Source organism: Lethenteron reissneri, chromosome 61 (assembly GCF_015708825.2).
Source record: "Lethenteron reissneri isolate LAM-NWPU_2019-01 chromosome 61, ASM1570882v1, whole genome shotgun sequence".
NCBI lineage: Eukaryota > Metazoa > Chordata > Hyperoartia > Petromyzontiformes > Petromyzontidae > Lethenteron > Lethenteron reissneri.
Genome location: NC_083839.1, coordinates 4,945,254 through 4,972,379, shown reverse-complemented (window position 1 = coordinate 4,972,379; position 27,126 = coordinate 4,945,254). Strand labels below are relative to the sequence as shown.

General features: G+C 61.2%; 1 protein-coding gene across 1 annotated transcript; it reads right to left on the bottom strand.

Annotated features, from left to right (window-relative positions):
• Window positions 1–27,126, bottom strand: LOC133358260 (methyl-CpG-binding domain protein 5-like). The gene is made up of 13 exons (XM_061576499.1): window positions 27,008–27,126; window positions 26,309–26,411; window positions 20,424–20,631; window positions 19,773–20,244; window positions 19,296–19,466; window positions 18,760–19,258; window positions 13,239–14,265; window positions 8,419–9,648; window positions 7,371–7,468; window positions 5,484–6,887; window positions 4,722–4,834; window positions 3,194–3,269; window positions 1–2,593 (listed from the first exon to the last, which is right to left on the bottom strand). Exons 1-13 carry the CDS (start codon window positions 27,124–27,126, stop codon window positions 2,522–2,524), a joined length of 5,592 nt encoding a protein of 1,863 aa, XP_061432483.1. The 3' UTR covers window positions 1–2,521.

The following is a 27,126-nucleotide window of genomic DNA, read 5'->3' as shown; positions in this document are numbered from 1 at the left end:
TAAAATTATACTTTTTTTTAATTCCAAATCTGTTACATCAAAAAATAAAACACGTTACAATTATACCGTTAAAAATCTGCGAATCGCCATATATACACTTCATGAGACGCGGGGGGGTTGGGGTGAGGGGGCCGCGTCTTCCACCCTCACCGTTCACCGATAACCGTGTCTCTGCGCAATCCGCACAGTCGGCGAGACCCCCAAAGTACCGTGGAACTCCACCACCTCGCACACGCAGAGAAAAGGTGTGCGGGGAAGGTTATGGAATAATCATCCTAAGAGACCTGCCCCCACCCCCCATCCCCGGCCGTGTCCCAGTAACCAACATTGACAAACGTTGGGTCTCTTCTTAGAAAAAGATGGGTGGGTGGGTCGGTGGTTTTTAAATTTGGCGCAAAAAACAGCGAGCGCTTGGGGCTGGCCAGGCGACGGCTGGGATTGACCCGTTACCTCCGCAAGCCCGTCCGTGTCCAGCCAACGAAAATAATTACAAGGAGAAATGAAAAACTTTTAAATATAGGAGGAGAAAAGAAACTGCTTTGTGTGTTTTAGAATTTTTTTTTCACACGTGGCCAAGTCTTAAGGAGAGAGAGGAGGAGGAGGAGGAATCTATGGAGGATTCTGGAATAAAAAAATCGCCAAAGGTTTTGAAGAAGTTTGAAAATGTGGCGTCTAGATTTTTGCCCAAAGAAGTAGTTCCTCGAAACGAACTAGTCCCCTGTGGACGAAGCCCCCCGCGCGTACGACGAGAGGGGAGAGAGAGAACGCTTAATCCCCGTCGTGAAGATCGGTCTAAATGAGTACGTACATACTTGCTGCGCTGCCGTCAGCCATCGACGCAGGAGGCAATACCCCTGGGGGGCTGATGGGGCCATCTCACGAGCACATCGTCGTATCGCGCCACGCGTATCACCTGCCCCCCACCTCACCGCTCCACAACCGGAGACTCGGGGTGGGGGGGTAAATAGTAAAATCGGGGGCATCCGCAGAACGCCCGGTTGGGTCGAATGCGACCGACCGCGCTGGTAACCGTAAAAGCAGATCCGCTTTCTCATCCCACCGCCCCCGGTCGCCCCACCGGCGTGAAAAACAAATCTGGAGCAGGAAATTATTGTCAACCCCTGGAAACCCCCCCCCCCCCACGTCCGTTAGCACCTATGCAGACCGGCCACTTTAGAGAGTGCGCGCAGACCGACTTAATTTGTGAAGCAAATGAAACACACGTCGTTAGTTAGTTGTTGTTCGCTCGCCGCCGTGCGATCTACGCCATCAAACAAAAGAAACAAAAAAAATCGCTCCCAAAAACAAACAAAAATTCGCGGGCGGGCAAACGAACGCACTCCGTCCGCTTGGCGAGTCCCGACGCTTTCTCGTCTACAAAAAAATAAAAATCGGCCATCGTAATAATACAGCAGTATCATAACAAATGTGTACACCGTTTATACAGCGGGGGTTAATCTCACCGAATCACTCGCTCTCCTCTTTCGCCCTCTCTGCAGCAGGCTTGAAGCGGAGTCCGCGGTGCACTGTGTGCAAAAACCTCACGTCCGCCAGTGTAAGAACGCGCGGACGACACATCCCATACAGCACCTCCTTGCATCCGCGCAATCACAGAAAACCCATTTCTCCACGAGCCCTTACTCAACTACAGCGCTGCGATTGGGGAGGGAGGTAGGGCAGGTCAGGGGAAGGTTCGCGAGTTCAACGGAGTTGACCGTTGACGCTCCAAAACAAAAACAGGGGAGCCCGTCACCGTCACCCCCCCCCCCTTCCTCCATCAGGAAATGCCCCCAAAATAACATTCCCTCTCTCCACCAAGGGTCCTCTCGACCACGTAGGTTTTGTTGTTGTTGTTGCCGTCTGGCGGTTGTGCTGCTGCTGCTGCTGCAACGGCTCTCCGTGCGCTTCCCGTGGTGCTATTGTCCGGCCGTCTGTCCGACGTTGTGACGCCATCCACGTGCTGGGCAGCGTTCCTCGGGTACAACCGTGAAGAAAAAAAAAACATCGGGGAAGATCCTCTCCCCCCGCGCCCTCGTAACCGTCACAACCGCCATGCGGCTTCTTACTGCGTGGTCGGGGGGGGGTGAGCGGTTCGTGTGCGGCGCCAATCAGAGGAGAGGGTGGGCGGCAGCGCGGTGCCGGTCGAACCGAGGCCGGGGATCGCACCCAGCAGGACCGGCGTGGCTTATCGTGTCCACCGTTTTTGCTGTGGCTGCCGAGAAGGCGGCGGTCGGCCTTTCCCGACCGACGGCACGACCAGACAAAGCGACCTCGGCGTCGTATCCTGGTGCCGTCGCACGAAGGGGAATGCGTCACACATCGTCGAAGTGAACGGGCCGGGTTGGAAGGGCGGTCGTTTCTGAAGGTCGCCTCCCGCATCTGCTCAACGCCCGCTGCGCGAGAGGGGGCCGGAGGAGCCGGAGTTCGCGCCCCCCGCGGAACGGAATGTCAAAAGCTCAAGTAGTGTGGTGTGCCCTCGGGTCAAGGGGGTCGGAGATCGGCGGGTCTTGGTGGACGAGGGTCATCTGGATATCTTCCGCCGCTTGGCTCCCTTGGGGGTCTTGTCCGAGCGCCCCTTCGGCTGCTCGTCCGCCTGCGGTAAAGGAAGCACAAGCGCACGCACACACGCAGTGTGAGTAGGGACGCACGCACAGCCGCTTCAACAAGCAACCATCTGCCCGGACACACAGACGCCATGCGTCGCTCCCCGCACCCCAGTCTCATCCCAGTTCAAACTTAAAACTCGCTTGCACAACATTTGAAGCCGTTGCAGCCAAGACCAGCTCTGCACGAACCGGCGGTGGACGCCACGATCGGTCACTTCCGGGTTAGACGCGTACCCGTTACCTTTCCTTGAACCAGGGCCGCCACTCAAACCACACTACGGCGCTCATTGGCAACGCTCCGTCGAGAGAAAGACGCAAATTGGACTGCCCAGCCTGAGACCAGGCCAAACCACACGCTCACCAGGGAGACAGCCTTCGAAAACCTGCCCTAGAAACCAGATCCAGAGCGGGTCACAGAGGAGCAGGGCCTGGGGAACCAGCCCTGGACAGGGCCCAGAGGCACCAGGGTCCGAGTTGGGTCACAGATGGGCACCTCCGGTTAGCACGGTTGGCTACATACAGTGCGAAAGAAGTTCACCACATGTACGTACGCACAGCGAGGGTGGGGGTGGGGCGATGGTACGTACAGCCTCTGTCATCTTGTCCAGTTCCGTCATGGCTTCCTGGATGGCAGCCTCAAGGCTGCTGTTCAGCTTCCGGCTCCTGCGAGGTAACGAGCGCACGGTGACGATGGTGGTGATGACGATGGTGGTGGTGGTGATGGTGGTGGTGATGGTGGTGACAATGGTGGTGACAATGGTGGTGACGATGGTGGTGGTGACGGTGATGACGATGGTGGTGGTGACGGTGATGACGATGGTGGTGGTGGTGACGATGATGACGATGGTGGTGGTGGTGACGATGGTGGTGGTGGTGACGATGGTGGTGAAGATGGTGGTGACGATGGTGGTGGTGACGATAAGTCGAAGAATATCGATAACAGCACAGGGGTTGCCACGCTTAAATCATCCAACCCCAAGATCAGTTTTAACACATAGGCTTTGGCGACCAATGTTATTCATAGTAAAGGGTTTTTTTGGGGTGAGATCGCGTACATTTATAGGTGTCGTTAACCCACCATTACCCAGCCAATTAGTAAGGTAATTTATATTTTTGCGATCAAACCCAAAAAATGTTTTATTCTTGCCACGTTTTGTTTACATGGCAAGCCTTACTAATTGGATGTGTCGGTCTGTGGTGGGTTATATTTACGCGATTCAACCAAAAACAACATTTTTATATAACCCAAAGGTATTAGCCATCAACAAACTTGCCTACCCCACCTCACTCACCCACCCACCTCACTTATTCAGTCACCAAACCACCCACAAATTCAACCACTCACCCATCCACACGCACTCGTCCGCTCGCCCATCCATTCATTCACCTGCTCACTTACCGACTCACGTACTCACCTCACCCCCCCACTTCCACCAGTGCATCGATCCACTGACCCACACAAACATCTGCCCACTCGCATATCCATCCACTTACCCACCCACCCACCCACACTATTTTAACAAAACATTTTTGTAATTAAACTTTTATTTTACCAGGTAAGGCCCACTGCGCTACAAAGTTTTTTTCTGGCCACAAATGACAGCTCAACAGAGTGGCTTCTCAAGTGGAGATTTATAGCAGCTAAATACTCTGAACGCGTGACGTTGATTCTTAAAATGTGGGGGGGGGGGAAACGGAGGACCTGGAGAAAAATCCACACGGCCACGTGGAGAGACATCATACAAATCCCACTTACTCACTCACTCTCACTGCAGAACAGGGGAGATCATACAAACTCCACTCACTCACTCTCACTGCAGAGCAGGGGGAGATCATACAAACTCCACCCATTCACACTGCAGAACAGGGTGAGATCATACAAACTCCACTCACTCACGCTGCAGAACAGGGGAGATCATACAAACTCCACCCACTCGCACTGCAGAACAGGGGGAGATCATACAAACTTCACTCACTCACTCAGTAGAACTGATAAACCAATATTTGATCATACAAACACCACTCACAAAAAAGCACCAGAGTCACAAATCGAACCCCCCCCCCCGCCACCCTCTCCTGCTGCGAGTTAGGTGTGCGAGGCAGCGGCGAGCATACTTGCGGTAGCGCTTGCGTGCGCGGTGGTGCGCCTCCAGCCCCTCGGACAGAGTCTTCAACTTCTCGGGCTCCACCTGTGTGAAGCTGTGGTCTCCGAACCACATGACCCACACCTGCGGCACGCGCGCACGGCAACACAGGAAAGGCAAAGGTCCCCCGTGGAGCCTCGGCAGACTGTCGGGGTAAGTGCTCGTTAGCGAACAGCAGCGGCTATTAAGGCCGGCACGGTGGCGCACGATGGGGCGATTGGTGGGCCAGCACCACGCCCGGCCGCCTTTGTCTCCCCAATGACGATGTTTACACAAAGCACTAAGTACTCATTTGAGGCTGAGTCGACCTAGGGGAGGCCCAGGGCCGGTTCAGATAATCGTCACTGATGTTGGCCGTGAGCGGGAATCGAACTCAGGTGGACGGATTCATAGCACAGCGCGCTAACTGCTGCACTACCGCTCCCCACACACACACACACACAGACACGCGCGTACACACATGTACCACACACGTACCACACACGTGCGTACGCGTGTCCGCGCGCGCTCCATATGTCCATGTCAGTGTCCACGTGTGTGTCAGCACGCCTGTGTACTGGGTGGTGCTCTCCACCCACCCAGTTGCGTGCCGTGCCGGCCTTCAACTGGCCTGGCACAGGCGCCGTGGTGACGTGTACGGTGCCGGTAACGCGTGTGCTCATCGTCGTCATCGTCGTCATCGTCGTCATCGTCGTCATCGCAGTGCACCCGCGTGTCCGCGCTGGCGCCGCACCTTGCCGTCCTCGGAGCGCGTGGGGTGGGCGCTGCGCACCTCGTCGTGCCGCACCAGCTTGCCGGGCCACGACGGGAAGCCCTTGATCTGGCCCCACACCAAGTCGCCCAGGTTGAACGTGCGGGGCCCGTAGCGAGCGTCGTGCACCTCGCCGGCCTCGCCGTCCGCGTCGCCGCCCCCGGCGCCGTCGGCGGGCGCCGGGGATCCCGGCGCCCGGCCGCCGTCCTCGTCCTCGTCCTCGCTGAGGCTGCGCGTGTCCGAGGGGCTCGGCGAGCACCCGTTCACCGGCTCCGGGCGCTCGCCGTTGCACGGGAACGCCGGCGCCTCATCCGGCGGCGCCGCCGCGTCCGGCGCCTCCTCCGCGTCGTCGGCCTCGCACGCCGCGGACGCCTCGGGCGGTTCGGGCGGCGTCGGAAGCGGCGGGGTCGGCGCCGTCGCATCCGCCGTCCCCCCGGACGGCGGCGGGCTGGCGGGAGGCGGAGGGGAGGGGCGGCCGGTCTCCGCCGTCGACGCGCTCCGCTCCTCCACGCCTCGCGGGTCGCGCCAGCTTGCCGGGTTTTCGTCGGCAGATGGCGCCGCCGCCACCGCTCGTGGCGACGGAGCGACGGTTTCCTCTCCGCCGGCGGCGGCCTCGCAGGGCGGCGGCGTCGGCAGGGCGAGCGCCGGCGGCGATTGCGGCAGCGACGGAGTCCCGGCCGGGGAAGGAGCGGCCGCGGCCTCGCGCAACGGCTCCGCGGCGCCGTCGCGACTCCGCCAACGCTCGTCAGGTTCTCTCGGCGAGGCGCCGGCTCCTTCGCAGGTACCGCCGCCTCTCTGGTCCGTCTCGTCAGCGCCACGCCGGGGTAAAGTCACGTCGGAGTCGGCGTCCGCCGGTTGCGACGTCTCCCGCGGCGCTTCTTCCCCGGCGCCGGTGCCGACGCCCGCTCCGGCAGGCGTCGGCGCCGGCCGCTCCGGCGAGCGGCTCGGTATCCCGCGTTCCTCCGGCGCGTCTCCCGCCCGCGCCAATTCCCGGAACTCGCACGACTCGGCCGCCGTGTCCGTGCCAAACCCTGGGGGGGCGCCGTCGTCAGTCTCCGGTGCAGCCGCCGGCGACGTCACGACAGACTCGGAGGCGCCGGCGCTCGGGACGGGAGGAGACTCGCGGTCCGAGGCAGCGGCAGCAGGGGACGACGCTCGCGCCGGCGTGGAGCCCGGCGCCGGCGACGGCGACCGGTCGGCGCCGGCGGCGTTGCCCAACGGCGACGGCGCGGGGGCGGTGGGCCCGCCGCCCTCGGCCCCGGCGTCCCGGTCCGGTTGGGGCCGCGTCGGGCCGGGCGGCGGAGGGGCCGCCGGCGCGGGGTCCGGACGGTCGCGAGCGGCGGCGCCGTCCGCGGTCGCCCCCTCCGCGGCTCGGCCCACGCCGACCTGGCGGAGGAGGCAGAGATGAGGCCGCGGTTGGGACGCAGGCGGCCCTCGGCGGCACGGCGGAGCGAGGCCCAGAGTCCGGGTCTCTATCCGGGTCTCGGCCGTCCAATGGAGATTAAACCGAGTGGAACGAGCCGATGGTCTCATCATCCCGGTCACCAGCGACGCTTATTTTATATCGATATTAAAGGTGTCAAGGTGCTTAAAGACACGGCGACACGTATTGGTGGACCGGTTTAGATGGCAGGCGGCGTGCGTGCAAGGCCTGGGGAACGAGTGGGTGGCTACTCGGGGATCACAAAGGGATCAGGGCGAGGGGAAGCAGGAGGAGGGGAATGGGCGATGGAGGGGAGGAGGTGAGGATTTACGAGAGGAACGGAAGGAGGTTAAGGAGGAAGGGGGGGGGGGGGGCTGCTCAAGGGTTAGTGGGTCACCACGCGGGGTGAACGGGTGAGATGGTGACGGGGGGGGGGGGTCACTCACCAGGTTGAGGAGGCATGTGGGGAGCAGCATGGAGCCCGGCAGCAGCGGCGCCGTCAGGTCTTGCGAGAGAGCGGCGCTCGCCAGAGCTGGGAGCTCAGCTGGACAGACACGCGCACACGCAGACACACACACAAAGATCCCCCGTGTAGCCTTAACAGACTGTAGGGGCAAGTGCTGTTAGCGAGCACCTATGAAGGCCGGTACGGCACACGAGGAGGTGGGTGGCCAGCACCACGCCCGGCTGCCTTTTTCTCCCCGGCGGCGATGTTTACTACACACCGCACCAGGTACTCATTTCAGGCTGAGTCGACCTAGGGGAGGCCCAGGACCGGTTCAGATAATCGTCACTGGGTGTTGGCCCACGAGCGGGAATCGAACCCGAGTCACCAGGTTCATAGCACAGCGCGCTCACCGCTACACTACCGCTCCCCACACTACACACACAGACACACACAGACACGTGGACACACACGCACGCACACACACGCAGACACACACGCACGCACGCAGACACACACGCACGCACGCAGATACGTGGACACACGTGAACACAGAGGGACACACAAGCTGACACACGTTCACGTACACACACACACACACACGTTGACACGCGGATACACAAGCACAAGGACACACGCAGTGACACGCGTCAGGAACAGACGAAACACGTGTGACAATAGCATGGGGGAGGTCGTTCTGGGGTCACGCGCGCCCAGCTGGCCCTGCCGCGATCCTGGGTTTGTAACCGGATATCACGGCCGCCAAATCGAGATTCAACCGGGTCTCTCGCGTGCGCCGAGTAGGCGATGTCGGCCCCGCCATCAACGACTCAAATGTCGACCCAAAGGCTTCTACAGGAGACCCCGAGACCCACACAGGCAGAGTTGCGATGACATCATGTTCTCAAGCGAGTTTACTCCCTGCTCCCTCCATCGCCCATTTCCTCCTCGTCTTTCCACCTCTCATCTCCCCATGCATTCACTTCACACCTCCTGCTCCCCCACAATCTCCCACCTCCTGCCGTCTTCCACCGATGCGCCCAACTCACCGAGGAGGCTTGATGTGAGCAGGGGGCTCAGCAGATGGGGCACGAGCGACGCCGGAAGCTTCTCTGCGCCGGCGCCACCGCCCAGCGCCACCGCGGCCGCTCTCCCGCTCGGCGTCGGCGGCGGCAGCAGCCCCTCGCCGACCCCAACAGCCGACGGCACGGCTCCCGGCGGCGCCTCCGCCGGCCCCTCGCCGGCGCCCCCCGTCGCCGGCAAAGAACAGACGGCTGCGGCGAGGTGCGGCGCCGCAAACTTGCCGGCGCCTCGCTCGTTCTGCTGCTGCGCCGGCGTGGAAACGACCGACTGCCGCCGTTGGCCGTCGTGCGGCGCCGGCGCGGGCCCCGCAGGCGCCGCGCCGGCGGCGGCGTCCTCCTCCGAAGCCGACGTCTCGGCAAGTTCCAACCGCGGCGAAGGCGCCAGCGCCGGAACGTCATCGGCAGGCCGCGCCGGCGGCGCCTCTGCTTCTTCCCGAGGTAGCGCTTCGCCGGCGCCGCACAGCGGGTTGAGCAGCCCCGCCGCGAGCTGCGGCCCCAGCGTCATGAGCGCCGGCAACGACAGCAGCAGCGAGTTGCCGGCCGCCGCCGCCGCCTCCATGGACGCGGCGGCGGTGAGATTGGCGAGGAAGGTGGTGTCGGCGATGGCGCTCGCCAGGCTCGCCGGGTGCTCGCCGAGCGGCGACGGCGCCCCCGCGTCCGGGAACGGCAGGTTCAGCAGCATAGCGCCGAGCCCCTGCGCCGCCACCAGCGCCGCCAGCTGCTGCTGCTGCTGCTGGTGCTGCTGCGCCGTGAGCGCCAGCTGCAAGAGCAGCTGCTGCACCGCTTGCGACTCCGCGTCGGCGCCGGCGGGCAGCGGCGGCAGGGAGAACGCCGCCGGCGCCGACAGCAGCCCGAGGCTCTCGGCGAGGCCGGCGCCGGCGCCGCCGGGCGGCAGCAGCCCCGGGAAGGGCAGCGGGGGCAGCTGCAGGGCGGCGAGCAGCCCGGCCGGCCCGCCGAGCGCCGGCAGAGTCGACTGGCTCAGCAGCGCCAGCTGCTCCTGGGCGAGTAAAGGGAAGGAGCCGGGCAGGGACAGAGCGGGCGCCAGCGCATCCTGGGAGCTGCCGGACGGCGGCTTGGGGGAGGCGGCGCTCGGGTCCTCGGCGATGGCGGCGGCGGCGCCGTCTTCGCCGGACTCTTCTAGCGGTTGCTCCGTCGACGCTTGCGTCGTCCCGTCCGCGCCGGGCTGCTCCTCCGCACCTGGCGAGCGCGCGGCGCAAGCGACGCCGTCGAGGAGGGATGAACGGGTGTTAAGCGCAATCGCTGCGGACGCCGCACAAAGACCGTGGTCGCCGCATCATCGCGCGGCGCTTGCAGGTGCGCTTCTGCGGCCGTCTGGAACGCTCTTCCCTTCCGATGTTAGGAAGTCACTGGGAGCTGCGCACTTTTAAATCGTCTTCGTCGAGATTGACAAACTGCTTTTGTGGTTAGTTTGTTGTTCTCCCCCCCTCCCCGCACCTCCGATTAGTATGGTTGGCTACAGTGCAAATAGAGTTCAACGTACATACGTATGTATGACCGTATTCTCTGGATCACACACAACTTTGCGTTAAAACACAGGGGGGGAGGGGCAAAGCAAGTTTGACAAAGCGGAGAAGCTGATATTAGATATTATCAACAACCATAAGATAGGTTTTTTTTCGGTTCGATCGCGTAAATATAAAATGTCGTTAAACCCGATTGCTGGACTGCACCCGACACAGCCAACTAGTAGGGGTTGTCACGTAAACAGAACATGCCAATTCGTCACTAGTACAGCACTACGGGTGTGTGTTGGAGAGTAAACTTACAATCAGAGTACAACGTTTCGACAGTAATTACAACGAGCTTCTGCCCGATGATGCTAGTTGTAATATGTACGCGATCTAACCCAACAAACCTATATTATTGATATTGGTCGCGAAAGCCTACATGTTAAATTATCCACAACAATTGCCCATTTATGTACCCAGGAAAGCCTAAACGAGTCTCTCGCATTGAGTAATTTTCAGAGTAATTTTTTGTTTTTTCAGCATTAGGATGTCTCGGCCGATAGCGGTTACAATGTATGGAAGGTAAAGTCACGTAGAAGGGAAATAATAAAATAATAAAAATAAAACATAATAAAATAATTTTTTATGCTTTCTTTTTATTATTTTACCGAAAGAACCAAGAAGATGAATCCCTGCAGTCACGAAAGCTTTAAATCGAAATGTATGGAAGGGTTATTTAGCTGTGGGAGGAAAACGGAGAACCAGGAGGTAACCCATGCAGGACAGGGACAACAAGAACACAAACTCCACACACAAAAGGTGCCCAAGGGGCATCGAATCCCCCACTCACTCACTGTGCGGAGCAGGAGAGAACATACAAACAACAACAGCCACCATTCGCCACTAAGTGGCGGTGACGTCATCACGGCGCTTGTGCCAGGCTGTGTGCACTTTGAGGCCACGTGAAGTGTCGAATGCCCACTGGCAGGAGGTCACGGGACAGACCCAAGTGCCATGGGTTAACTTGCTGAGATGACCGAGATGACTGGCTGAGATGACCGAGATGACTGGCTGATGAATCACCTGTGCCGCCTAATGTGCTAACTTGCTGTTTTAGCTGCCCGGCGCTCCGCTCGTTGTTGTGAGCGTCGCTCCTCCGCCCTCCGTTGTTGTTGGAGGGCGACTGCCTCCAACTGACCAGTAGCGGCCTTCACGAGCCTCCTCCACTGAGGCCGATCCTGACACCGCTGGTACTGGTCATCGGCAAGTCCACTCAGCTCCACGTCCTCCTGTACCACATCACTCCATCTCTTCTCTAGCCCGTGCCGCGCCCGTTTAGCCCCCTCGATCCGGCCGAACAAAAGCTGTTTAGGCATGCGGTGGCTGGGCATGCGGGCTACATGACCCAGCCAATGCAGCCTGATGGGACCAGATCTTTCAAGGATTTGTGAGCTCCTCACACAATCCAGCCGGGTTAAACAATTATTATTATGTCATGTAGGGCAGTCTGCACACAATGGGAGATAATCTTTGCCAGGTGCTTTTCATGGTTTCAGACTCTGGATCGCCTTCAGTACTTCCTCAACAGATGGCACTTCAGCCAGCCACTCACAGGGGGTGACTACTTCTGCCAACATTTGAGGCACTTCAGCCTCAGCAGGGTCATCCCCACTTTGCCCCATGAGGTTTTCCAGGCCGAGGGATTTCCCCTCCCCCAGGACTTCACAGAAACGCTCAGCAAATCTGCAAACCTGTTCCTGGGGGTCGGAGATCGGATCACCTTTCCTTCCCCTAAGGATGGTTGATAAGGTGTGGCGCTGCAAGTTACTTATTTGATGTAATTAAATAGCGATTTGTGATTGCGGGCTACTGGGGCAGGACTCCATCTCCTCAGCAACCTTTGCCACCCACCACCCATCCCTGCAATGCCGCATGGCTCTCTCCGAACCTCCGAGTGAAGGCTGCGGTAAACGTCCTCATTCTCCGACATGTTATGCTGTAAGAAGGTGGGAGTGGGCCTGTCGCTTTTTCTCAGCCAGCCGGAACACCTGCTCCGTCAGCCAGGGTCTATGGGGAGGTCTGGACCGCGTCCCCAAAGCAGCCATTGCAGCTTCATGAGCCACAGTCCTAAACCTCGCCCATTTCCCCTCGGCAACAGGAGCAGGGCGGACGATGCCAACTCCAGCCGCAAGCGATGATGAAATTTTCACTTGCAACTTTCATCAGCTAGCCGAGACGAGGCCACTGTGGGTTTGAATGGGGTCCTGGGTGTACACCCACTACTGGAGTGGAAGAATGGCAGGCGCATCTTACAGATGACAAGTCGATGGTCAGTGGCCAGATCAGCTGGTGTCAAGAACATGGGCCCGCATCCGCTGTTCCGTCACTATGTAGTCCAGCAGATGTTCTTGCTTGGACCCGGCATGCATCCATGATGTTGTGTGGATGCCGGAACAGCGTGTTGGCGATTACAAGCCCATGGGCTTCAGAAAAGTCTAGCAGCCTCCTACCGTTGTTATTGAGCTGATCTGACCCATGCCTTCCAATCACTCCAGACCAGGTTCCAGGATCATGACACACTAGGGCATTAAAGTCACCCAACAGAATAATTATGCCAAGGGGCCACCCTTTAACTGGCACCTGTGATAGGCGGTCATAGAAGGCATCCGATTCATCCCTCCACCAATGTTCATCTTCGGTGGGGACGGAAGCAACCACCATCATCACCCACTCCTCGCCTCTGGTCGATGGGGAGGCGAGCCCGCATTAGCCTGGGGCTTACCGCTTCACACACCTCACCGCCAAGTTCCCATACCCCCTTCATTCTTTTGTTTCGAAGAAGAGCCACTCCCTGTTGTTTGGAAGTCTCCTGTCCCAAGCAGAGGACTGTCCACCCCTCATGGTGAATGAAACCAGAGCCGGTCCACCGGACCTCCTAAATATCACAGAGATCCAAGCGGTGCCGGTCCAGCTCCCTACAGGAGTGGCAGCCTCTCCTCTGCAGCGAGTGTTCGAACATTCCACGTGGCCACTTACTTCACACACACTGTGGAAAACAGGGGGAGAGATCATACAAACGCCACTCACTCACTCAGTGCAGACTTGGGGGAGATCATACAATGTCCACTCACTCACAATGAACAGACTAGGGGGAGATCACACAAACTACACTCACACAGTGCAGAACAGGGGCAGAGAGATCCCACAAGCAAGCTCCAACACAGAGAGGGGCCGCCTGCCCCCAAGGCACGAGTGCCACCCTGCCAAGGGCTGCATACGAACGAGAGAAGAGAGAGATCCAACTAACAATACACCAACCGGCGACGGTCGTGTCCCGCCGGGCCTCGGCGCAATCCGGCGCCTCCGCTTGCGCCACGCCCTCGCTGCCGGCGCTCCCGGTCCCCCCGGCGGGCAGGACGGGCGACGGCGCAGCCAAACTCGCCGCGGATTCTCCCGTTCCGTCCGGCGCTGGCGACGGCGTTGGGAGCCGGTCCACGGGGGTCGCCTCCCTCTCGCCGGCGCCCGACTCCGGCAGGGACAGATCCAGCCCCACCTCTTCCTCGGGGTCCTTCCGCTCGTGCCCGCGAGTCCTGGCGTTCTCGCCGCTCGCGCCCACAGAACGCTCCTGCGCTCGGCCGGGCGAGCTCGCCCCCCCCTTCAACCGCGCGGTCGCCACGGCGCCGCCGGCGCCATCAACGACCCCGTTGCCGGCGCCGCATTCGTCCACACTCATCCCGGCGGCGACGGCACCGTCTAAGTCCCAGGCGTGACCCTTCGCGGCAGCGGCGGTGCCGGCGTCGTCCGGGGAGGCGACCTCGGGCGCCGCCGCCGGAGCCAGCTGGTTGCCCGCCGCCCTCGCGCCACCGGCGCCCGCCTGCTGCGAGCTCATGCTCTGCAGCAGCTGCGACATGGGGTGGCTCCCAAGCAGCCCGCCGCGCCACAGCACCTGCGGCGGGCCTTTCGGCGAGCCGGCCCTCCCGTCGGACGGCGCCGGCTGCTGATGCTGTTGGTGCACCAGCTGCTGCGCCGACTGCTGCTGCTGCGGCACCTGCTGGCGGAGCATGCTCAGCACGTCGGCGGCGGTGGGGCCCGACGACGGCGGCGCACGGTGGCGCCGGTGGTGACCCCCGCTCAGCCGGTCGCGCAGGGACGGCGCCGCGCCGACGGGGCTGCCGGCGCCGTCCCCGCCGGGTAGCAGCACGCTGCCGGCACCCTGGAAGACGCCGCGCTTGCTCGGGAGGTCGGTGCCGCCGGGCTGCTTGCCCTGGTTGGCGAGCTGGGCCTTGGCGGCGGCCGACAGGAGGCTGCTGGCCGGGTAGGAGGTCGGGTTCTGTTGACTCAGCACCTGGAGAAGTAGAAGCGAGTGAGAGTGTGAGCGAGCGAGTGGGAGGAGGGGTTCTGTTGACTCAGCACCTGGAGAAGTAGAAGTGAGTGAGTGAGTGGGAGTGAGCGAGCGAGTGGGAGGAGGGGTTCTGTTGACTCAGCACCTGGAGAAGTAGGAGTGAGTGAGTGAGCGAGTGGGAGGAGGGGTTCTATTGACTCAGCACCTGGAGAAGTAGGAGTGAGTGAGTGAGTGGGAGTGAGCGAGCGAGTGGGAGGAGGGGTTCTGTTGACTCAGCACCTGGAGAAGTAGGAGTGAGTGAGTGAGTGGGAGTGAGCGAGCGAGTGGGAGGAGGGGTTCTGTTGACTCAGCACCTGGAGAAGTAGGAGTGAGTGAGAGTGGGAGTGAGTGAGCGAGTGGGAGGAGGGGTTCTGTTGACTCAGCACCTGGAGAAGTAGGAGTGAGTGAGTGAGTGAGCGAGCGAGCGGGAGGAGGGGTTCTGTTGACTCAGCACCTGGAGAAGTAGGAGTGAGTGAGTGAGTGGGAGTGAGTGAGTGGGAGTGAGCGAGCGAGTGGGGGGAGGGGTTCTGTTGACTCAGCACCTGGAGAAGTAGGAGTGAGTGAGCGAGTGGGAGGAGGGGTTCTATTGACTCAGCACCTGGAGAAGTAGGAGTGAGTGAGTGAGTGGGAGTGAGCGAGCGAGTGGGAGGAGGGGTTCTGTTGACTCAGCACCTGGAGAAGTAGGAGTGAGTGAGAGTGGGAGTGAGTGAGCGAGTGGGAGGAGGGGTTCTGTTGACTCAGCACCTGGAGAAGTAGGAGTGAGTGAGAGTGGGAGTGAGCGAGCGAGTGGGAGGAGGGGTTCTGTTGACTCAGCACCTGGAGAAGTAGGAGTGAGTGAGTGAGTGGGAGTGAGCGAGCGAGTGGGAGGAGGGGTTCTGTTGACTCAGCACCTGGAGAAGTAGGAGTGAGTGAGTGAGCGGGAGTGAGCGAGCGAGTGGGGGGAGGGGTTCTGTTGACTCAGCACCTGGAGAAGTAGGAGTGAGTGAGCGAGTGGGAGGAGGGGTTCTATTGACTCAGCACCTGGAGAAGTAGGAGTGAGTGAGTGAGTGGGAGTGAGCGAGCGAGCGGGAGGAGGGGTTCTGTTGACTCAGCACCTGGAGAAGTAGGAGTGAGTGAGTGAGCGAGTGGGAGGAGGGGTTCTATTGACTCAGCACCTGGAGAAGTAGGAGTGAGTGAGTGAGTGGGAGTGAGCGAGCGAGTGGGAGGAGGGGTTCTGTTGACTCAGCACCTGGAGAAGTAGGAGTGAGTGAGTGAGTGGGAGTGAGCGAGCGAGTGGGAGGAGGGGTTCTGTTGACTCAGCACCTGGAGAAGTAGGAGTGAGTGAGAGTGGGAGTGAGTGAGCGAGTGGGAGGAGGGGTTCTGTTGACTCAGCACCTGGAGAAGTAGGAGTGAGTGAGTGAGTGAGCGAGCGAGCGGGAGGAGGGGTTCTGTTGACTCAGCACCTGGAGAAGTAGGAGTGAGTGAGTGAGTGGGAGTGAGTGAGTGGGAGTGAGCGAGCGAGTGGGGGGAGGGGTTCTGTTGACTCAGCACCTGGAGAAGTAGGAGTGAGTGAGCGAGTGGGAGGAGGGGTTCTATTGACTCAGCACCTGGAGAAGTAGGAGTGAGTGAGTGAGTGGGAGTGAGCGAGCGAGTGGGAGGAGGGGTTCTGTTGACTCAGCACCTGGAGAAGTAGGAGTGAGTGAGAGTGGGAGTGAGTGAGCGAGTGGGAGGAGGGGTTCTGTTGACTCAGCACCTGGAGAAGTAGGAGTGAGTGAGAGTGGGAGTGAGCGAGCGAGTGGGAGGAGGGGTTCTGTTGACTCAGCACCTGGAGAAGTAGGAGTGAGTGAGTGAGTGGGAGTGAGCGAGCGAGTGGGAGGAGGGGTTCTGTTGACTCAGCACCTGGAGAAGTAGGAGTGAGTGAGTGAGTGGGAGTGAGCGAGCGAGTGGGGGGAGGGGTTCTGTTGACTCAGCACCTGGAGAAGTAGGAGTGAGTGAGCGAGTGGGAGGAGGGGTTCTATTGACTCAGCACCTGGAGAAGTAGGAGTGAGTGAGTGAGTGGGAGTGAGCGAAGCGAGCGGGAGGAGGGGTTCTGTTGACTCAGCACCTGGAGAAGTAGGAGTGAGTGAGTGAGCGAGTGGGAGGAGGGGTTCTATTGACTCAGCACCTGGAGAAGTAGGAGTGAGTGAGTGAGTGGGAGTGAGCGAGCGAGTGGGAGGAGGGGTTCTGTTGACTCAGCACCTGGAGAAGTAGGAGTGAGTGAGTGAGTGGGAGTGAGCGAGCGAGTGGGAGGAGGGGTTCTGTTGACTCAGCACCTGGAGAAGTAGGAGTGAGTGAGAGTGGGAGTGAGTGAGCGAGTGGGAGGAGGGGTTCTGTTGACTCAGCACCTGGAGAAGTAGGAGTGAGTGAGTGAGTGAGCGAGCGAGCGGGAGGAGGGGTTCTGTTGACTCAGCACCTGGAGAAGTAGGAGTGAGTGAGTGAGTGGGAGTGAGTGAGTGGGAGTGAGCGAGCGAGTGGGGGGAGGGGTTCTGTTGACTCAGCACCTGGAGAAGTAGGAGTGAGTGAGCGAGTGGGAGGAGGGGTTCTATTGACTCAGCACCTGGAGAAGTAGGAGTGAGTGAGTGAGTGGGAGTGAGCGAGCGAGTGGGAGGAGGGGTTCTGTTGACTCAGCACCTGGAGAAGTAGGAGTGAGTGAGAGTGGGAGTGAGTGAGCGAGTGGGAGGAGGGGTTCTGTTGACTCAGCACCTGGAGAAGTAGGAGTGAGTGAGAGTGGGAGTGAGCGAGCGAGTGGGAGGAGGGGTTCTGTTGACTCAGCACCTGGAGAAGTAGGAGTGAGTGAGTGAGTGGGAGTGAGCGAGCGAGTGGGAGGAGGGGTTCTGTTGACTCAGCACCTGGAGAAGTAGGAGTGAGTGAGTGAGTGGGAGTGAGCGAGCGAGTGGGGGGAGGGGTTCTGTTGACTCAGCACCTGGAGAAGTAGGAGTGAGTGAGCGAGTGGGAGGAGGGGTTCTATTGACTCAGCACCTGGAGAAGTAGGAGTGAGTGAGTGAGTGGGAGTGAGCGAGCGAGTGGGAGGAGGGGTTCTGTTGACTCAGCACCTGGAGAAGTAGGAGTGAGTGAGTGAGTGGGAGTGAGCGAGCGAGTGGGGGGAGGGGTTCTGTTGACTCAGCACCTGGAGAAGTAGAAGTGAGTGAGAGTGGGAGTGAGTGAGCGAGCGGGAGGAGGGGTTCTGTTGACTCAGCACCTGGAGAAGTAGGAGTGAGTGAGTGAGTGAGCGAGCGAGCGGGAGGAGGGGTTCTGTTGACTCAGCACCTGGAGAAGTAGGAGTGAGTGAGTGAGCGAGTGGGAGGAGGGGTTCTATTGACTCAGCACCTGGAGAAGTAGGAGTGAGTGAGTGGGAGTGAGCGAGCGAGTGGGAGGAGGGGTTCTGTTGACTCAGCACCTGGAGAAGTAGGAGTGAGTGAGAGTGAGAGCGCGCGAGCGAGTGAGAGGAGGAGGGGGATTTTAGCAAGTTATGTTTGGGTGGCAGGGTAGCGGCAGTGATAACACTTGATAATTGTTTTTTTACCCCATTGGAACCTCATTTGCCGGTAAAAAAGAAAATCTTTTTTTTACCCTTCTATCTGGCAACAAAACTGACACCTTTTTTTTTTTACAAGGAGTCATGTTTTCATAGACCACAATACTTGCAGCCATAATGCAAACAAAAAACATAACTCTGATAATGTATGCACTGTCCTTGAAGTTGATTGGTCCACACCCGAGACAGCTTTCCTTAGGAGCCTAGTCTCGCATGAAAAAAAGGCGTCAGTTTTGTTGCCAGATAAAAGGGTAAAAAAACAATTATCATATTTTTTACTAGCAAATGAGGTTCCAATGGTGATAACACTTGTTAGCTTCGCAGCAAGAAAACCCCGAGTTCAATCCCCGACGACTCGTACACCCCCTTTCAGTGCGGAGTTTGTATGTCTCGCACCACGTGATCAAAGACGATGTAAAATAGTGTCGGGGACCAGAGGGCAGCCTCTGTAGGACAGGGGATGGCTCCGACTCCCGGGCACGTAGCTTCACCTGGGCATGCCCCGCCATCGTGAAGACCCCAAATGATTTTGAGCAGTGTCAGGGACCCCGAAAGCAATGAATTACCCACACAATCTCTTACACACACACATTCAAAGACAAAGATTATCCTTATCGCTTTAAGAGACCGTTGGGACAAGTACTAGCTATTAAGGCTGGCACAGCGCACGATGGGGTGGGTGGCCAGCACCACGCCCGGCCGCCTTTGTCTCCCCAGTGGCGATGTTTACACACCGCACCAGGTGCTCATTTGAGGCCGAGTCAACCGAGGGGAGGCCCAGCACCGGTTCAAATATTCGCCGGGTATGTAACCACTTGACCACCGCACGCACGCACACACGCACGCACACTTTCACACGACTACACACACGTGCCGGTGCTACGCCGCCAGACAGCCCACCGCACCTGGCACAGCGGTGTGCCCAGGAGGCCCGGCTGTTGTTTTCCCTGCTGCTGCTGGTGCTGCTGGTGCTGCTGGTGGTGGTTGCTGGCGTACGAGTGCGACGCCGCCGCCGCCGCCGCCGCCGCGCCAGGCAGACCGATGAGAATGGACGGCGCCAGCTCCTTGTAGCCAGCGTCCCCGCTCAGCCGGGGCGACCGGGCCGCCGGACCCCGCGCCCCGCCGGCACCGCCGGCGCCCTCGACGCACCCCGAGCCGGAGCGCGGCCTCTGAGGCGAGGCGTCGGCACGGCAACCCGCGGGCCCCGCGCCGTGGTAACCGTCCGGAGAGCCCACGTGGTGCTGCTGCTGGTGGTGGTGAAGGTGCTGAGACGTGGATGTCGGCATCGTCATCGACGACGCCGCCGCCACCGCCGCCGCCGCCGCCGCCCGTGCCAAGAGATGGTTGCCGTGACCGCCCCCCCGATCCGGCGCCACCGCCTCCTCCTCCCGCGCCGCCGCCGTGCTTCATGGCGGTCGGCAGCGGCAGGTTGCTAGGCAACGGCACGACCACCGGCGTGGCGTTGAGCGGCGAGGGCAGCGCAAACGCCGTGGGGTTCACGAACTGTCCGCTGGCGCCGCCGCTCGTAGCGGCGCCGCCGCCGAGATTGGCGGGCCGCGCCGGGATGGGATCCAAGATGCCGAGCGGGTCTTTCTCGGTGCCGCCAACAGGACTGCGGCGCAGCGCGCACGCCGGCTTGCCACCGTAGTAGCCGTGAGCCGCCGCCGCGGCCGCCGCCGCCGCGGCCGCCGCCGCCGCGGCCGCCGCGTGCTCCACCAGCGGGAGACCGAACGGCGCCGCCTTCTTGGCGAACGGGCTCTTGGGCGTGAGCGTCGGCGAGTGCGGCACGGCGCCGGCGCGGCTCGTGGCGGCCGCCGCCGCCGGCGGGCAGCCCGCGGGGAGCAGCCCTCCCGCCGCCGCCGCCGCCGCCGCCGCCGCCGCCGCCGCCGCCGCCGAAGGGCAGAAGCCCGGGCTGCACCGGCTGCCGTAGGCGTCGGGGCTGCCGACCGACTCGGCGCAGGGCGAGGTGGCGCCTTCGCCGAAGAAGCACGAGCTGCTGGAGGAGGCGGCGCTGCTGAGGCTGCCTTGGCTGCCGTAGTACGGAGACCGCTGGCCACGCTCGCCGCTCCCCGCTCGCTGGCGCCCCCCGGAGGAACCGGGGCCGGCGCCGCCGGCGCAGGCGTCCCGGGGCTCCGGCGTGCCGCCGAGAGACCACTCGGAGCTGCCGAGCCGAGGCCGGGCGCCGGCGGGCACGGGCGGCTCGGGCGCCGCCTCGCACGGCCGCGCGGCGTTGGCGCCGTGGCCGGCGCGCAGCCGCGACAGGAAGGAGTTGGCGCGCGCCGAGAGGCATGAGGGGAAGAGCAGCTCGGCGCCCGGCTTGGGCCGGCCGGAGCGGCCGCCAGGCCCGGTGCTGCCGCCGCCGCGTGGCGCGGGACGCACGCCGCCCTCGCCTGCAACGGGAGGGGAGGTCAGCGGTGGCGCCGTGGCGGTGGTGGTGGCGAGCGGGCCCACGTGCCAGTGGCTCGGCGCGTGGCAAGTCACTCTCCGCCCGACCGACCGACCCATCCACCGCATCTACCCAACCGACCACAACGATCGCGCGGCCATTCACACCGGCCCTCGCACTCACCAGCAGAGGAGAGCACCATGGCGGTGGCGGTCGTGGTGCGGTGATGGTGGTGGCGGTGGTGGTGCCCTCCCGTCTCCATGCTCTTGTGGAGCGTTGCCATGGCGATTATCTTCCGCTTGTGGTTGCACAGCTTGGTCATGTCGGCGTCCGCCTTCACGTCCTCCGCCGAACGCGGCCGCACCGCAGCTCCGCGCTCAAAGTTGAACACCTGACCCAGGTGCGCGGGGGGGGGGGGGGAGATTGTGTATGGGTCTGTGTGTGTGTGCGCGCGAGAACATCGCCACTGGGGAGACAAAGGCGGCCGGGCATAGTGCTGGCAACCCACCCCCCCCATTCTGGCCTTCGTAGGTGCTCGCTAACAGCACTTGCCCCACAAAGTATGCCGAGGCTATACGGGGGATCTTTGCCGCTGTGTACAGGTAGCGCCCTCCAACAACAATGAAAGGCGGAGGAGCGACGCTCATAAAACAAACGAGCGGAGCGCGCCTGGGGCAGCCACGTCACACCGAGTCGGTGCAATAGGGAGCGCAGGTGGTGCATCTGCCGGTCATCTCAGGCGGTCAACCCATGGCGCCTGCTGGGTCTGTTCCGTGACCTCCTGCCATCATCAGCGAGCCTTTGACATTCCACGTGGCCGCCTGACAGCTGCACCTAGCCTGGCACAAGCGTGGTGCTGACGCCCGTTGTTGGTGCACGCGTCTGTTGGGCGTATGGGTCCATTCGTACGCGGGTCAGCCTGTGTCGCTGTGTCCATCTCTGTGGGTCAGTATGCGTCTCTGTGGGTCAGTATGTGTCTGGGCAGTATGTCTATGTGGGTCAGTATGTGTCTATGTGTGTCAAGTATGCGTCTATGTGTGTCAGTGTGCGTCTCTGTGTGTCAGTATGCGTCTGTGTGGGTCAGCACGCGTCTCTGTGGGTCAGCATGTGTCTCTGTGGGTCAGTATGCGTCTCTGTGGGTCAGTATGCGTCTCTGTGGGTCAGCACGCGTCTCTGTGGGTCAGCACGCGTCTTTGTGGGTCAGCACGCGTCTCTGTGGGTCAGCACGCGTCTCTGTGGGTCAGCACGCGTCTCTGTGGGTCAGTATGCGTCTCTGTGGGTCAGTATGCGTCTATGTGTGTCAGTATGCGTCTGGTCAGTATGTGTCTCTGTGGGTCAGTATGTGTCTGGTCAGTATGAGTCTCTGTGGGTCAGTATGTGTCTCTGTGGGTCAGTATGTGTCTATGTGGGTCAGTATGCGTCTCTGTGGGTCAGTATGTGGTGTCTGGGCAGTAGTCGTGCAGCGGTTCGCGTGCTACGCTCCAAAGTAAGCTCGCAATAATCGTCAGACCGTGAAGATTAATATCCGGCCGGTCTCCGATGTGTGCCTCGGGTTGCCAAAACTGCCTTCCGGCCAATATCTGGCACCGAGGTGCCTTAATAAATAAGTTGCATTATTAAAACGGCTACTTTCTCTATTAAGCTGGGATAGCAAACACCCGAAGGATAATAAAACAGAAACAGAAACATCCGGGCTTCGGAAACTCCGTTCTGGAGAAGCTCCCAGCACGCGTAGCGAAACGTCGGACAACCACACACCGCAAGAGGCCGCACACGGCAGCACGACCGCGGACACCCCACGCGGCCACGATGTCGTAACGCGTCGCGACAAACAAAGATCATCGCGGCGACCCCGAGCTCCAGCCGAGAGTGATGGGGGTCCCAGACGGGGTCTAGACGGTGGGTGATGGGGGTCCCAGACGGGGTCTAGACAGTGGGTGATGGGGGTCCCAGACGGGGTCTAGACCGTGGGTGATGGGGGTCCAGACAGGGTCTAGACAGTGGGTGATGGGGGTCCCAGACGGGGTCTAGACAGTGGGTGATGGGGGGTCCCAGACGGGGTCTAGACCGTGGGTGATGGGGGTCCAGACAGGATCTAGACCGTGGGTGATGGGGGTCCAGACAGGGTCTAGACAGTGGGTGATGGGGGTCCCAGACGGGGTCTAGACGGTGGGTGATGGGGGTCCCAGACGGGGTCTAGACAGTGGGTGATGGGGGTCCCAGACGGGGTCTAGACAGTGGGTGATGGGGGTCCCAGACGGGGTCTAGACAGTGGGTGATGGAGGTCCCAGACGGGGTCTAGACAGTGGGTGATGGGGGTCCAGACGGGGTCTAGACAGTGGGTGATGGGGGTCCCAGACGGGGTCTAGACAGTGGGTGATGGGGGTCCCGATGGGGTCTAGACAGTGGGTGATGGGGGTCCCAGACGGGGTCTAGACAGTGGGTGATGGGGGTCCCAGACGGGGTCTAGACAGTGGGTGATGGGGGTCCCGATGGGGTCTAGACAGTGGGTGATGGGGGTCCCAGACGGGGTCTAGACAGTGGGTGATGGGGGTCCCAGACAGGGTCTAGACAGTGGGTGATGGGGGTCCCGATGGGGTCTAGACAGTGGGTGATGGGGGTCCAGACGGGGTCTAGACAGTGGGTGATGGGGGTCCCAGATGGGGTCTAGACAGTGGGTGATGGGGGTCCCGATGGGGTCTAGACAGTGGGTGATGGGGGTCCCAGACGGGGTCTAGACAGTGGGTGATGGGGGTCCCAGACAGGGTCTAGACAGTGGGTGATGGGGGTCCCGATGGGGTCTAGACAGTGGGTGATGGAAGTCCCAGACGGGGTCTAGACAGTGGGTGATGGGGGTCCCAGACGGGGTCTAGACAGTGGGTGATGGGGGTCCCGATGGGGTCTAGACAGTGGGTGATGGGGGTCCCAGACAGGGTCTAGACAGTGGGTGATGGGGGTCCCAGACAGGGTCTAGACAGTGGGTGATGGGGGTCCCGATGGGGTCTAGACAGTGGGTGATGGGGGTCCAGACGGGGTCTAGACAGTGGGTGATGGGGGTCCCAGACGGGGTCTAGACAGTGGGTGATGGGGGTCCCGATGGGGTCTAGACAGTGGGTGATGGGGGTCCCAGACGGGGTCTAGACAGTGGGTGATGGGGGTCCCAGACAGGGTCTAGACAGTGGGTGATGGGGGTCCCGATGGGGTCTAGACAGTGGGTGATGGAAGTCCCAGACGGGGTCTAGACAGTGGGTGATGGGGGTCCCAGACGGGGTCTAAACAGTGGGTGATGGGGGTCCCGATGGGGTCTAGACAGTGGGTGATGGGGGTCCCAGACGGGGTCTAGACAGTGGGTGATGGGGGTCCCAGACAGGGTCTAGACAGTGGGTGATGGGGGTCCCGATGGGGTCTAGACAGTGGGTGATGGAAGTCCCAGACGGGGTCTAGACAGTGGGTGATGGGGGTCCCAGACGGGGTCTAGACAGTGGGTGATGGGGGTCCCAGACGGGGTCTAGACAGTGGGTGATGGGGGTCCCAGTCGGGGTCTAGACAGTGGGTGATGGGGGTCCCAGACGGGGTCTAGACAGTGCGTGATGGGGGTCCCAGACAGGGTCTAGACAGTGGGTGATGGGGGTCCCAGACAGGGTCTAGACAGTGGGTGATGGGGGTCCCAGACAGGGTCTAGACCAGGGGTCGGCAACCTACGGCTCCGGAGCCGCATGCGGCTCTTTACGGGCTGCTTCTTAACGATGAGTACGTATGAGTACGTATGTACTCAGATGCATTGCGGCTCTTGAAATACTGAATTTTGTACCGAATTGGAAAGAAATGGCTCTTCTTGTTATTTTGGTTGCCGACCCCTGGTCTAGACAGTGGGTGATGGGGGTCCCATACAGGGTCTAGACAGTGGGTGATGGGGGTCCCAGACGGGGTCTAGACAGTGGGTGATGGGGGTCCCAGACGGGGTCTAGACAGTGGGTGATGGGGGTCCTAGACGGGGTCTAGACAGTGCGTGATGGGGGTCCCAGACGGGGTCTAGACAGTGGGTGATGGGGGTCCCAGTCGGGGTCTAGACAGTGGGTGATGTGGGTCCCAGACGGGGTCTAGACAGTGGGTAATGGGGGTCCCAGACGGGGTCCAGACAGTGAGTGATGGGGGTCCCAGACGGGGTCCAGACAGGGTCTAGACCGTGGGTGATGGGGGTCCCAGTCGGGGTCTAGACCGTGGGTGATGGGGGTCCCAGACGGGGTCTAGACAGTGGGTGATGGGGGTCCAGACGGGGTCTAGACAGTGGGTAATGGGGGTCCCAGACGGGGTCTAGACAGTGAGTGATGGGGGTCCAGACAGGGTCTAGACGGTGAGTGATGGGGGTCCCAGACGGGGTCTAGACCGTGGGTGATGGGGGTCCAGACAGGGTCTAAACAGTGGGTGATGGGGGTCCCAGACGGGGTCTAGACAGTGGGTGATGGGGGTCCCAGTCGGGGTCTAGACAGTGGGTGATGGGGGTCCCAGACAGGGTCTAGACAGTGGGTGATGGGGGTCCCAGACGGGGTCTAGACCGTGGGTGATGGGGGTCCTAGACGGGGTCTAGACAGTGGGTGATGGGGGTCCTAGACGGGGTCTAGACCGTGGGTGATGGGGGTCCTAGACGGGGTCTAGACCGTGGGTGATGGGGGTCCTAGACGGGGTCTAGACAGTGGGTGATGGGGGTCCCAGACAGGGTCTAGACAGTGGGTGATGGGGGTCCCAGACGGGGTCTAGACCGTGGGTGATGGGGGTCCTAGACGGGGTCTAGACAGTGGGTGATGGGGGTCCCACACGGGGTCTAGACAGTGGGTGATGGGGTCCCAGACGGGGTCTAGACAGTGGGTGATGTGGGTCCCAGACGGGGTCTAGACAGTCAGTGATGGGGGTCCCAGACGGGGTCTAGACAGTGGGTGATGGGGGTCCCAGACGGGGTCTAGACGGTGGGTTATGGGGGTCCCAGTCGGGGTCTAGACAGTGGGTGATGGGGGTCTAGACAGTGGGTGATGGGGGTCCAGACGGGGTCCAGACAGTGAGTGATGGGGGTCCCAGACGGGGTCCAGACAGGGTCTAGACCGTGGGTGATGGGGGTCCCAGTCGGGGTCTAGACCGTGGGTGATGGGGGGTCCCAGACGGGGTCTAGACAGTGGGTGATGGGGGTCCAGACGGGGTCTAGACAGTGGGTAATGGGGGTCCCAGACGGGGTCTAGACAGTGAGTGATGGGGGTCCAGACAGGGTCTAGACGGTGAGTGATGGGGGTCCCAGACGGGGTCTAGACCGTGGGTGATGGGGGTCCAGACAGGGTCTAAACAGTGGGTGATGGGGGTCCCAGACGGGGTCTAGACAGTGGGTGATGGGGGTCCCAGTCGGGGTCTAGACAGTGGGTGATGGGGGTCCCAGACGGGGTCTAGACAGTGGGTGATGGGGGTCCCAGACGGGGTCTAGACCGTGGGTGATGGGGGTCCTAGACGGGGTCTAGACAGTGGGTGATGGGGGTCCTAGACGGGGTCTAGACCGTGGGTGATGGGGGTCCTAGACGGGGTCTAAACCGTGGGTGATGGGGGTCCTAGACGGGGTCTAGACAGTGGGTGATGGGGGTCCCAGACAGGGTCTAGACAGTGGGTGATGGGGGTCCCAGACGGGGTCTAGACCGTGGGTGATGGGGGTCCTAGACGGGGTCTAGACAGTGGGTGATGGGGGTCCCACACGGGGTCTAGACAGTGGGTGATGGGGTCCCAGACGGGGTCTAGACAGTGGGTGATGGGGGTCCCAGACGGGGTCTAGACAGTCAGTGATGGGGGTCCCAGACGGGGTCTAGACAGTGGGTGATGGGGGTCCCAGACGGGGTCTAGACGGTGGGTTATGGGGGTCCCAGTCGGGGTCTAGACAGTGGGTGATGGGGGTCTAGACAGTGGGTGATGGGGGTCCAGACGGGGTCTAGACAGTAGGTGATGGGGGTCCAGACGGGGTCCAGACGGGGTCCAGACAGGGTCTAGACGGTGGGTGATGGTGGTCCAGACGGGGGTCCCGGACCGCCTGTGCTCACCTTGTGTAGTACAAGGGGACACTCCAGGCCACACTTGCAGGTGCCGTCGGCGAGCAGGTAACTCTTCACCTCCTCCATGGAGCACAGCACGCTGCCTCCGGGACTGGATGCGGACAGAACAAAGATTCCCCCACCGCCACGTGTTGGCAGCCCCATTGCCGGCGATCGCTACACCTACGCTTGGTTGCGCAGGAAGGGCGCAAACGAGTCTCAATCATCTTTGCAGGAGGGTTCTGCCAAGTTTTTTTTTTGCAGGGAGGGAGCAAGGAAGGAGTGGGGGGGGGGGGGATGTTGCTGCCAAGCATGCAACATCAAATTGGGTACATTTTTGCCGGTAATCATTTTTGGCATTACGATGTTTTTGGAAAATACCGATTACATTGTGTGTGTGTGCGTGTGTGTGTGGGGAGCGATAGTGCAGCGGTTAGCGCGCTGCGCTATGAACCCGGCGACCCGGATTTGATACCCGCTCATGGTCAACTCCGGTGACGATAATCCGATCCGATCTCGGGCCTCCCCTCAAATGAGTACCTGGCGAGGTGCGTAAACGTCGCCACTGGGGAGACAAACGCGGCCGAGCGAGGTGCCGGCCACCCGCCCCCTCGTGTGCCGCCCTTCATGAGGTGCCGCTCGCTAACAGCGCTGCCCCCCCCCCCCCCCCCCACAGTCCGTGAAAGACGACACGGGGGATCCTCGCACCTGGTGTAGGTGACGGCGTGCGACTCCACCTTGCGCTGCCACCCGACGGGCACCATGACCGCCGCCACCACCAGCACCTCGTGAGCGCCGGATGTCTCGCCCTCTTTAGCGCCATTCAT